Source organism: Vipera berus (assembly GCF_964194415.1).
Source record: "Vipera berus genome assembly, chromosome: 4".
In the NCBI taxonomy this organism is placed as follows: Eukaryota; Metazoa; Chordata; class Lepidosauria; order Squamata; family Viperidae; genus Vipera; species Vipera berus.
Window position 1 is genome coordinate 3,460,365 of NC_138206.1, and position 12,454 is coordinate 3,472,818.

Below are 12,454 nucleotides of genomic sequence, written 5' to 3' on the forward strand. Positions count from 1 at the left end.
CTAGGTAACATCATCAGTGCAATGATTTTGCAGTTATGTGCGTACAGCCTTCTTCTTCTGCCGTTTCCTCAGAGTCTCAGCCCCATCCCACCGAAGAATTCCTCAAAATCTCCCACCAAGGTCCGAGCCTTCTTGAAGTCAACAAAGATCTGGAAATTGATGCCACCTTCTGGAAACCATTTAAAATAAAACCATTCAACAAAGCCATCAGCATAGCTTTGGAAAGGTTGGTAACCTCTCTCCCACTTCCATCTGCAGTTGAATTCTTCAACTCATGAGTTCTTAAGTTCAGAGATAGCAGTTTGGCTCCCGATGGTTATGCAGATGTTTCCTCTCCTTGACAGCAGAAGTGGAGGTCCTCTTTAACCCAGGTCATCATGGTTGTCTCAAAAATGCTTTCCCAAACGGGCAACTGGAGTTTCTGGGTTTGTTTCTTCGAAAACCTTTTGCTTTTCACCTAAGATGAACAGAAGAAGCTTCTGGGATGAGAAGGGAAACGTTTTCAAGGGAGGAAAAAAAGCAAGGAAATCCAGTTGCCTTTTGGAAAAAGCACCTTTGGGACTAGCCAAAGGGTTTAGGGTTAGGATCCAGTTTGGACTTTAGGATAAGGGGGAATTGGAAGAAGAGGCACAGTTGGGTGACACGGATGAGATCCTGAGAGGTGAGGAGCTTCCTGAACCCAAGGCCAGGTATGACACCATGGGTAGATATGGTGCAAGGTCGGAGAGCGTTCAAAGATAGGAAGATATTGTACAGAAGAAGTCAGTTAAAGTGTGCAGAAGAGCAACTAAGACGTTTAAAGGCCTGGAGACTAAAACATACGAAGAACGGCTGCGGGACTTGGGTCTGGCCAGTCTGGAGAAAAGAAGAAATAGGGGAGACACGATAGCAGCCTTCCAGTATCTCAGGGGCTGCCCCAAAGAAGAGGGAGTCAAGCTATTCTCCAAAGCCTCCGAAGGCAGGAGAAGAAGCAACGGATGGAAACTCATCAAGGAGAGAAGCAACCTGGAACTAAGGAGAAACTTCCTGACAGTGAAGACAATTAGTGGAACTGCTTGCCTCCAGATGTTGTGGGTGCTGCATCACTGGAGGTTTTTTAAGAAGAGACTGGACAGTCACTTGTCAAAAATGGTATAGGGTCTCCTGCTTGAGCAGGGGGTTGGACTAGAAGACCTCCAAGGTCCCTTCCGACTCTATTCTGGTTTGATCGTATAAAGTGACAAATGTAAACTGAATTTTTATTTTATTTATTTTTTATTTTAATTCCATTTATATCCCGCCCTTCTCCGAAGACTCAGGGCGGCTTACAAGCTTAGCAGTAGCTAAGTAGAATTGCAAAACAAAATACAGGTAGTCCCTTGTCTTACAGCTGTGTTACAACAGCACTGGGGAAAAAGTGACTTACGACTGTTTTTCCACACTTACGACCGTTGCAGCATCCTACCTTGAATGTTTTGCTTAAATGCTTCTGTTGGTAATTTTGCTAATTCCTGTAAACTACAGGTAGTCCTCAACATGCGACTACAATTGAGGCCAACATTTCTGTTGTTAAGCGAGATAGTTTTCAAGTGAGTTTTGCCCATTTTACGACTTTTCTTGCCACAGTTGATAAGTGAATCACTGCAGTTGTGAAGTTAGTAACACGGTTGTTAAGTGAAGATGGATTTCCCCATTGACTTTGCTGGTCAGAAGGTCACAAAAGGGGATCACGTGACAGACACACACACACCCCGGACACTGCGACCGTCATAAATATGAGTCAGTTGCCAAGCATCCGAATTTTGATCCCGTGACCCCATGGGGATGCTGCAATGGTCGTAAGTGTGAAAAACGGTCATAAGTCCCTCTTTTTGGTGCCGTAGCGAGTTTCAATGGTCACTAAATGAAATGTTGTAAGTCAAGGACCGCCTGTATTAAAAGTCCTGCAATTGTCACAGGGGTCGGTTCTCTCGCCCCTCTGGTTCAACATCTATATGAAGCCGCTGGGTGAGATCATTCGTGGTTTCGGGGTGGGGTATCATCAGTACGCTGATGATACCCAACTTTTTCTTTCCACCCCGAACCAACCCAGTGATGCCCTCGCCGTGATGTCCCGGTGCCTGGAGGCGGTTCAGGTCTGGATGGGGAGAAACAGGCTTCGTCTCAATCCCGCCAAGACTGAGTGGCTGTGCATACCGGCATCTCGGGTCAACCAGACTATTCCATCTCTAACGATGGGGGGTGAGGTGTTACCCCCCGTTGATAGGGCTCGCAACCTGGGCGTCCTCCTGGATTCACGACTCAGTTTTGAAGACCATATAGGAGCCGTGACCAGGGGGGGCTTTTGCCCAGGTTCGCCTGGTGCGCCAGTTGCGACCCTACCTGGACCGAGATGCCCTACGCACAGTCACTCATGCGCTCGTGACCTCCCGTTTGGACTACTGCAACGCTCTCTACATGGGGCTGCCCTTGAGGACCACCCGGAGGCTTCAGCTGGTGCAGAATGCGGCCGCGAGAGTTGTGATGGGGGTCTCCCGATACTCCCATGTAACACCTCTACTCCGCGAGCTGCATTGGCTTCCGGTTGCCCTCCGGGTGAGATTCAAGGTGCTGGTGATGACCTATAAAGCCCTACATGGCTTGGGTCCGGGATATCTGAGGGAACACCTGCTGCCGGCATCAAGTTCCCTTCGTCCAGTGCGCTCCCACAGGGAGGGTCTTCTCAGGGTCCCACCGGTAAGAGACTGCCGGCGGGTAACACCCAGGGGAAGGGCCTTCTCAGTGGGGGCGCCCGCCCTTTGGAACCAGCTGCCCGTGGAGCTGAGGACCACCCCCGACCTCCGTTCATTCCAACAGGACCTGAAGACCTGGCTCTTCGAGCTCTCTGGCCCAGGCTGAGGATTCTAATTTTAATTTTAACTGGGGTTTTATTTGTTCAGGGACGGATATAATTTTTTTAATCTGTTTTTAACTTTTGTATTTTTTGTTTTAATCACCCTGTAAACCGCCCTGAGTCCTTCGGGAAAGGGCGGTATATAAATATAATAAAATAAATAAAATAAATAAATAAATATGAACAGCCAAATAATTAATGCAAGAGATATGCTCGCTTTTGGCTTCTCGAATTTACAGAATGTGCAATTCAGGCTTTAATGGGCCAAAACCCAGCCATTGGTGGTTTATTATATTAACCAAGATTAAAACAACTCTGGGGAAAAACGCCACCCGCCTGGGGCAGCCCTTGCTCCTGCAGCGCCTCGCCGCCAGAGGGCAGCAGCGACTAGGAGCGCGATCCGTTCGTCCGCGGCGCACCAGCCAAAACGCGGCACCCAATAGGAAGGCGGAACCGTGTCGGGGGGGCGTGGCTCCGTTTGCGAGTCGCCCGCTCCGATTGGCTGCCTCTAGCCCCGCCTTCCGCGCGAGCCCTGTCACGCGGCGGAAGCGCGGAGCCGGAGAACGTCCTCGCTTCGCTTTCTCTTAATTACAAAAAAACAAAAAAACAAAACCGCAAACCAATTAACTGTTAAATAAATTAATTTAACTCCCGGGGGGACAAACGGGGAACGGCTGAGAGAACTAAAGGAAAAGCCTCGCGTTGAATTAAAGAAAGTAAACCTCCCCCTCCCCCCCCAAAAAAAACCCCAACCACAAAGCCCTCCCTCAGGGCAACTCGCGCGCCTCAGCGTCCACACGTGACGCGAGTCAGGCCGGTGAGGAAGGGGGGGGAGGAAAGTGGTGACAAATCCCGTCTCGTCTTTTCCGACTTTTGAGGGACGACGAAGCGCGTCAAAAAAAAAAAAAAAAAAAGAAAAGTCAGAAAAAAAGCGCGGGCTTTTTTTTTTTTTGGCGGGGGCGGGAGGAAGGGAGCGGAGGAAGAAGTCTCGCGCGTTTTCACTCGCGGGCGCGCGCGTCTGTCTGCGTGAGGGCGAGAGCCCGCTTGCGCAGGCGCGGGCACGCCCCTCCCTTTCCCTCCCCCCCCGCCCCGGTGGCTGCGAGGAGGCCGGGCAGCGCGGGGAGGTCACGCCCCCGGCCACGCCCCCGGCCACGCCCCTCCGCTCTTCTGCCGCCGCCGCCGCTGCAGCCGCAGCATCGCAGCCCGGCCCGGCCCGGCGTCGCCCCCGCCGCTCGGCGCCCGCCTGCCCGTTGCCCTCCCGGGCGGGGAGGGATTGATGTGGAGGCCCAGAGCGGCCCCGCCGCCGCCGCCATGCAGCCGCCGCCGAGGAAGGTGAGCGGGCAGGCGGCGAGGGTCTTGCGGGGGGGGGGTTGCCCGCCGGGTCCTCCCTCGGCGCTGGCGGCTCCCCAGCAGGGGAAACGGCGCTGGCGGCGGTCGGGAGAGGAGGGGTGCCGGGGAGGGGAGGTTTGGGGGGGCTGCAGGGCGCGGGTCTGGGCCGGGGAGGGGGTCTTGCGGGGTCTGCAGAGGCGGGGGAGGGGGTCGGGGCTGCAAGGCGGGCTCGCTGGAGGCTGCTCCGCCCGAGCCCCGAGAAAAGCGGAGCCGGAGGCAAGGCTTCCCACGCTCCAGAAGACACGGGTCCCGCCGTCGTGGGAATGCAAGCTGCTCGGTTCGGTGCGAGGCGGAAGGCTGCTGGGCTTGCAGCCTGAGAAGGAAGGGTGGAGGAGAGGCTGCTGGAGAGGGGAGAGGGGTGGGGGGGGGTCCTGGGACACACACACACACACACACACACACACCCCTCCCTTCTTAGAAAGGGGCAGCCGACCCTGCTGGGCTGGAAAATTAAGGAAGAGGACGGGCTTTACTCCCGAGTAGGGCCAGCCCAGGGTTCGAGACGCCTCTGCTGCTCGGCTCAGCCCCAGCTGCCTTCCCCACCCCTGGGGGCGCTCAGAGGTGCGGTGGGGGGGGGTGGGATTGCAGCTCCCATCCTCCCCAGCCAGCCTGCTTGGGCTAGGCAGGAAAAGAAGGAGGGGGAGGGTGGAGGTCGAGGATAAGCCGGCTGGTCAGGAAAGGGCCAAGGTGCCCTGCATTGGCTTCCATCGGAGGAGGAGGAGGAGGCTGGGAAGGGCCAACTGACAACCCCGGGGTGGGCACCGTCCTTGGGTTGAAGACCCCCCCCAACTCATCTTTCCCTCCCAGCTTTCAAGGCCTTGGCTGGGGCCGAGGCGGGGAGGAACTGTCCGGTTGGCCCCGATGCAAGGCGGCTATTTTTAGGGCCTGGGTCCCAGCCACGGAGGCTTAGGCCTGCCAGGACGCTTCTGTCTGGCCAGCGGTTGCCAAAAAGGGCACAAGCCCTCGTCTGTGGGTCTCCAGAGGGGTGCAGGACCCCAGGCGTGAAGAACCAGGAGAAGACACACCCCCCCCCCATCCGTGGGGCACCCCTTGCAAGCCTCCCGTCGGGGAGATCTCCAAGTCTGTCGATCGAACACATTTAGACAGCCGCCCGTCTCTTGCATAGCTGGACACAGACAGACACACACACACCCTCCGTCTTAGCCCCGACATAAAAACGTGTGTACTGTTTAAGCAACAACAACAGCAGCCACCCACACCCGGCGTGTGCCTGCGTGTTCAGACCTGGCTAAAATTCATCAGGGAAAGGAGGTTTAATTTTTGTCAACAAAAGGCAGGGCTTCCCAGTGGGGAGGGAGGGGGGAGGAGGAGGAGGATGCCGATCCTGGCTTGCCCGACATCGGGGTTTAGTAGGATCGGTTCAGCCGGGCAAGCCACGTTCTGCCCCCCTGTTTGCAGGCCGTCTGGTTTATTCCTCTGGTGGTTTGCGTGGTGTGCTTGACTTTCATCCGGGTGGGGGAAATAACTGGAGTTTCCATCCAGGATACTGAGCTTTGCTTAGAGAAATATTTGTCCTGGGCCGTTCGGATGAAAAATACAAACAAGTTTAGCCTTTTGGTTAAAAAACAAACCGCAGGGTGGATTCTTTTTGGTTGTTGTTGAGAAAATTAAGGCTGCTTTTTTCTTTTTTTTTCCCTTTCCCCCCTTGGGGTGGTTTTGCTTTTGCTTGCAGAACTTCAGGGCTTCGTTTGGAGGTGTTAGAAATAGGGGCATCTGTCTTGGGCAAACCAAAAAAAAACAACCTTTTGGGAGCTGAGCTAACAGCAGGTAACGGAATGCAGGGAGTTACGGCTACAATTGAGACCGAAAATGTACGTTGCTAAGTGAAACGTTGGTTAAGTGAGTTTGCCCCATTTTGTGAGTTTTACTGCCGCGGTGAATCATTGCATTGATTAAGTCGGTAACACGGTCGTTAAGCGGATCTGGCTTTCCCCCCCCCCCCATTGACTTTGCTTGTCCCAAGGTCGCAAGAGGGGATCACGTGACCCCGGGACGCTGCGACCGTCATAAACGTGAATCGTTTGCCAGTTTTGATCACGTGACCCTGGGGATGCTGCAACGGTCGTATGAGTGAAGAACGGTAATAAGACCTTGTTTTCACTGCCGTCGTAACTTTGAACGGTCACTAAATGAACTGTTGAGGACTTCCTGTAACAGAGCTGGAAGGGACCTTGGAGGTCTTCTAGTCCAGCCCCTGCACAAGCAGGAGACCCTAACTCTTCCAGACAAGTGGCTGTCCAGTCTCTCCTTAAAAACCTCCAGTTGTGGAGCACCCACAACTTTTGAATCGCTCAACCAGCTTCGTTTTTCTGTGTTTTCCACCTGGTTTTGTTCTTTTGAATGCAAAAACGGTTGGGCTTTCCCCTTTCTCTCTCTATATATAACGGTGTGAACGCAGCTCTCGGTTATTACGGGGGCGGGGGGGGAAGAAAAGATTTAAAAAGCCATTTGTTAAAGAGTATTTTCTAATACGGATTCCCAAGTTCCGTTGAGCATCTAGTAATAGTAATCATAAAGTTGGAAGGGACCTTGGAGGTCATCTAGTCCAACCCCCTGCTCAGGCAGGAAACCCTATACCATTTCAGACAAATGGCTGCCCAGTCTCTTCTTAGAAACGTCCAGTGTTGGAGCATGCACCGCTTCTGGAGGCAGGTGGTTCCACTGGCTAATTATGCCAACTGTCCAGAAATTCCTCCTTAATTCCAGGTTGCTTCTCTCCTTGATGAGTTTCTATCCGTTGCTTCTTGACCTGCCTTCAGGCGCTTTGGAGAATAGCTTGACCCCCTCTTCTTTGGGGCAGCCCCTGAGATGTTGGAAGGCTGCTGTCCTGTCCCCCCTCGTCCTACTCTTCATTAAACTAGACACCCCCAATTCCAGCAGCCGTTCCTTATATGTTTTAGCCTCCAGCCCCCCCTGATCCTCTTTGTTGCTCTTCTCTGCCCTCTTTCTAGAGTCTCAACATCTTTTCTACATCCTGGTGACCGAAACTGGACACCACGATGTAAAAAAGATGTTGAGACTCTAAAAAGAGGGCAGAGAAGAGCAACAAAGAGGATCTACTTGAAACCTGGAGATTCCCAGCTGGGGGAATCAGAAAAAGGTGTGGTGGACTAGTGGGAAAAGCAGAGGATTACACAACAAATCTCTTAAGAACGGGCGTTTCATTTGGGGCACCGCGCACATTTTTGCACTTACGGCTTATGACTTAGGACCATTTTTCACACTTAGGACCCTCGTAGCATCCCCAAATTCGGCCACTTAGCAATGGGTTCGTATTTAGGACGGCCGCAGTGCCCCGGGCTCATGTGATCCCCTTTTGCCACCACCTGACAAGCCTAATCAGTGGGGAAGCCAGATTCGCTTGTAACAACCGTGGCAAGAAAGGTGGTGAAATGGCTGGCCCCGGGAGGGGGGGCTGGGGAGAAGAGCTGCCTGTTAATAAAATGAGATAATTGGAAAAGGCGCTAGTCCTTAAGTTTCTTTTTTGCTAGCCTGGGCTAACCTGGCTTGAATCCCGTCATTCCAGGTTTTTCCTACTAGCTCTTTGAGGGATATTCCCATTTCGCCCTTCGTTTCTGCATTCAGCGGTTCTTGTTTTTCAGACCGTTCCCACGAGTTCATTTAACTTTTTCACCGTGAGTGCCTTCAAAGCAGTGGAATATTAATATTTAAACCTTTTAACCTTCAGATAACATACGGTGTCCCGGTTGTTGACTCTAGCGAGAAGCCAGAGCATGGAAGCTTTCGTTTTTTCTTTCTATCGATCTGCCCTTTTTTTTTTTTGAAGAGAGCTAGAGAAATTTTTCAAAGTGTGCTTCCTGCCGGCTGGAATTATTGTCGAGTTGTTCGTTTTTTTGGCGGAGGCTTGGCCTCCTCCGATGCAAAGGTCACCTGAGTGTAAGGTGACTTTTCTGCAGAGAGAGCCAGGTTGTTTGATTATTTGGGAACATGGCGAACGCGGCCGGCGATATCATTCATAATGCAGGAAATTTTGCATCTTGCATTGATCAAACGGATTCTGCTTCCAGGGTTACGTCGGCGTCAAAGAGATTGCTGTCTTTCGAGAAAGCTATGTCATGGCCATTTGGCTGTGGGGGTGAGCCGCTAAGGTAGTGGAATCGCAATATACGGGTAGTCCTCGACGTACGACCACAATTGAGCCCAAAATTTCTGTTACTAAGTGAAACAGGTTAAGTGAATTTTGCCCCATTTTATGACCTTTCTTGCCACACAGTTGTTAAGCACTGCGGTCGTTAAGTCAGCAGCCCGGTTATTAAGTGAACCCTTGCTTGTCGGGAGGTCGCAAGAAGGGAATCACGTGACCCCGGGATGCTGTGACCGTCGTAAACACGAGTCCGTTGCCAAGCGTCCGAATTTTGATCACGTGACCACGAGGATGCTAAGTGTGAAAAATGGCCGCAAGAAACTTTTTTTCAGCGCCGTTGTAACTTTCATCGGTCACTAAACGAATTGCAAGCCGAGGCCTTCCTGTGTTTAGCAATTGCAGGTAGTCTTTGATTTACAACCGTTTGAAGTTACAACGGGCACTAAAAAAGGTAACTGATGGCTGGTCCTCGTAGTTACGACCGTTGCAGCATCCCCGTGGCTACATGATCAAAATGCGGGAATTTGGAAAACGTGTGTGTATTTGCCATTTGCGAGCTTCCCAGCCGGCTGCAAAACCAGTGAAGGCAAATTCACTTAACAACTGCACAGTTCACTTAACGGCAGTGATTTGCTTAATAGCCGTAGCAAAAAAAAGGTCGTGAAATGAGGCGTGGCTTACTTAATGACCGCCTTGCTTAGCAATGGAAATTGTAGTTGTCCCAATTGTGAGTTGAGGCCTACCTGTAATGGCCTATCAGTTTACAGCATTTATAGCAGGGGTCTTCAAACTGGGCCCTTTGATGACTTGACTTCAACTCCCAGAATTCCTCAGCCAGCATGCCTGGCTGAGGAATTCTGGGAGTTGAAGTCCACAAGTCATCAAGGGGCCCAGTTTGAAGAGCCCTGATTTATAGTCTTAAACGAGAAAGTTTAAAGAAAATAATGTATACAAACTACATTTCCCTCCCCTTTCCTAGGTGAAAATCACTCAAGAGCTGAAACTCATCCAGGCCGAGCAGATGACAAAACTTCAAGCGAAGCATCAGGCCGAATGCGACTTGCTTGAAGACATGAGGTAAAATGAACAGCCAAATGTTTCCCTTCCCCTTGTCCGAGCTCCTTTTTGGAACAACCGTTTGTGTTACAAAACTCCAGGAACTGATGGAATTTCCTTTTAAGATTTCCTGCTTTCAAAACTCTTGAAGGCCTCGCCACAGCTGGAAGTTATCACTGGAACTAACACAATGCATGTTTTTCCCCAGCAGTTTTTAACAAAGATGGGAGACGAAGCGTCCAAAATGGTTGAGCTGCCTTGGCAGTTTCCCTTTTGGAGGGGGGTCGGATCCTGGCCAGCTTCACCTTAAAAAGAGCCAGAAGTGGAAATGCTTGCAAATTGGCTTTGGAGAAAAGCTAGTGAGATCAGTGGCGTTTATAAATGACAGGTGGTCCTCCACTTACCACCTCAGTTGAGATCCAAAATTTCTGTTGCTAAATGAGACATTTGTTTTGTGAGTTTTGCCCCATTTTATGTCTTTTCTTGCCACAGTTGGGAATAGAATAGGAATAGAATAGAATAGAATAGAATAGAATAGAAAGAATAGAATAGAATAGAATAGAATAGAATAGAATAGAATAAAATGGATTACAGAATGGATTACAGAATAGAATAGGAATAGAATAGGAATTAGAATAGAATAGAATAGAATAGAATAGAATGGATTACAGAATGGATTACAGAATAGAATAGGAATAAGAATTAATAGAATAGAATAGGAATAGGAATGAATAGAATAGAAATAAGAATTAGAATAGAATAGGAATAGGAATGAATAGAATAGAAATAAGAATTAGAATAGAATAGAATTAGAATAGAAATAAGAATTAGAATAGAATAGAAATAAAAATTAGAATAGAATAGAAATAAGAATTAGAATAGAATAGGAATAGAAATAAGAATTAGAATAGAAATAAGAGAATAGAATAGAAATAAGAATTAGAATAGAAATACAGAATGGAATACAGAACAGAACAGAACAAAATTAGAATAGAATAGTATAAGGACCTTGGAGGTCTTCTAGTCCAGCCCCCTGCTCAAACAGGAGAACCTATACCATCTCAGACAAGTGACTGTTTAGCCTCTTCTTAAAAACCTCCAGTGATGGAGCACCCACGATTTCTGGTGGCAAGCTGTTCCACTGCTTAATTCTTAAGTGAATCACTGCAGTTGTTGAGTTAGTAACACGGTTGTTAAGTGAATCTGGCTTCTCTCACTGACTTTGCTGGTCAGAAGGTGGCGAAAGGGGGTCACGTGACCTTGGGACCCAGCAACGGTCATCAGAATGCTGCCAAGTGTCCGAATTTTGATCAGACGACCGTGTGGATGCCGCAACAGTTTTTGCCGTGACGATGAAGCAAATCATCATGGCAGTTGTTAAGTGAATCACGTGGCCGTTAAGCGAATCTGGCTTCCCCCGTTCATTCTTGCGGGTCAAATGGTCGCCAAAAGGGGAATCACATGCCCCCTGGAAGGACGCTGCAATTTTTTCTAAATACGTGCTGGTTGCCAAGCGCCCAAATGGGGCTGCTTTGCTGGTTGGAAGTGGTGGGGGGACTGATGATAAATCCCTTTTTCCAGCACTATTGTGAGTTTGAGCAGTTGCTCAAGAAATGGTTGTAAAGTCAAGTACTCCTTGTATTCAGGTAGTCCTCGACTTACGACAGTTTATTTAGCGACCAAAGTTGCAACGGCACTGAAAAAAGACGACCGCTTTTCACCCTTAATGACTGTTGCAGCGTTCCCCATCGTCCCACGATCAGGATTCAGAGGCTTGGCAACTGACTCATATTTATGACGGTCTCAGCATCCCCGGAGGTCACGTGATCCCCTTTTGCAACCTTCTGACCAGCAAAGTCAATGGGGGAAAAGCCAGATTCACTTAACAACCGTGTGACTAACTTAACAACCAGAGTGATTCACTTAATGGTGGCAAGAAAGGTCGTATAAAGGGGCAGAACTCACTTAGCAAATGTTCTCACCTGGCAATCTAAACGTGGGGCACACTCGTGGTCGTAACCTGAGGACTCCCTGTAGCGTTTAACGGCCTGAGTAGGACTTTTCTTCTCCTCCTTAGCATTTTATCCGTTTCTATTTTAAAAGAATCCACGGGGATTGAAGCAGGTCGGATAAGCACCTGGAGGAATAATGACGGGCTCGGTTTAGAGAGCATTGATTTCTCGGACAGGCTTGTGAAGAAATATTTGCATGTAATCAATAAATCGTCAGCGCGCTGGGGCTTTCTGATTGCAAATCCAGCAGGATCACAGGCGCCTTGCAAATTGCTCCGTCTAAAGTGGCAGTGCTGAGGACTCTCATAGCAAATTTGCAAAGCGTTCGGCCCGATAAAGCCGTCGCGTCCGTCAGTAGTCATCTGTCACAGAATGCTCGTCAGGCATTCAGCTCATCCTGGTGTGTGTGTGTGTGTTGCCCGGTGGAATTTTTGTTGTGTCTTTTTTCGCGTGGAAATTACCAGCCGGACCGGTTGCTTGCCTGTAGATTTATTTTCCGTCAGTGAGGATGGCCTTTTATGATCACAAAGGAGTTTTTTCTGTGTGTCCAGATCTATTAAGTCTTTCTCTGGAAGTCGGTCGGGAGCTGAACAAAACGCCTCGCCGCCTTCTCATCTTTTGAGATGCAGTTCTATCACAAACGCAGGGCTGGCAAGAATGCAGGGGCCATGCCACATACACAACCTTTTAAAAAAAAGTTAAAGCCTGCAAGTCGTCAAAGGGCCAGGTTTGAAGACACACACACACACACACACACCGGTCTAAATGCTGTTGCTGTCCCCAGAATCAATTGGAATATAGTTGGAAGGGACCTTGGAGGTCATATAGTCCAACCCTCTCCTCAGGCAGGAAACCCTATACCAGGGGTCAGCAAACTGAAGCAGTGAAAGAGCCACTCAGAACCGGGTCCCTCACAAAAGGAAAAACTGGGAGCCGCAAAAAAATGTGTGTGCATGCGTGTACATGCGCGCATGCGCAGAACACGGTTTGACTGAAGAG

General features: G+C 49.9%; 1 protein-coding gene across 1 annotated transcript in view; it reads left to right on the forward strand.

The window, feature by feature from the left end:
* Positions 1–3,279: 3,279 nt before the first annotated feature.
* The window catches only part of FCHSD2 (FCH and double SH3 domains 2), a 181,439-nt gene continuing 172,264 nt past the window's right edge, over positions 3,280–12,454 (forward strand). The window contains 2 exon segments of the mRNA XM_081327908.1: positions 3,280–4,204; positions 9,367–9,464. Of these exon segments, the coding sequence (XP_081184034.1) occupies positions 4,184–4,204; positions 9,367–9,464 (119 nt within the window). The 5' untranslated portion in view covers positions 3,280–4,183.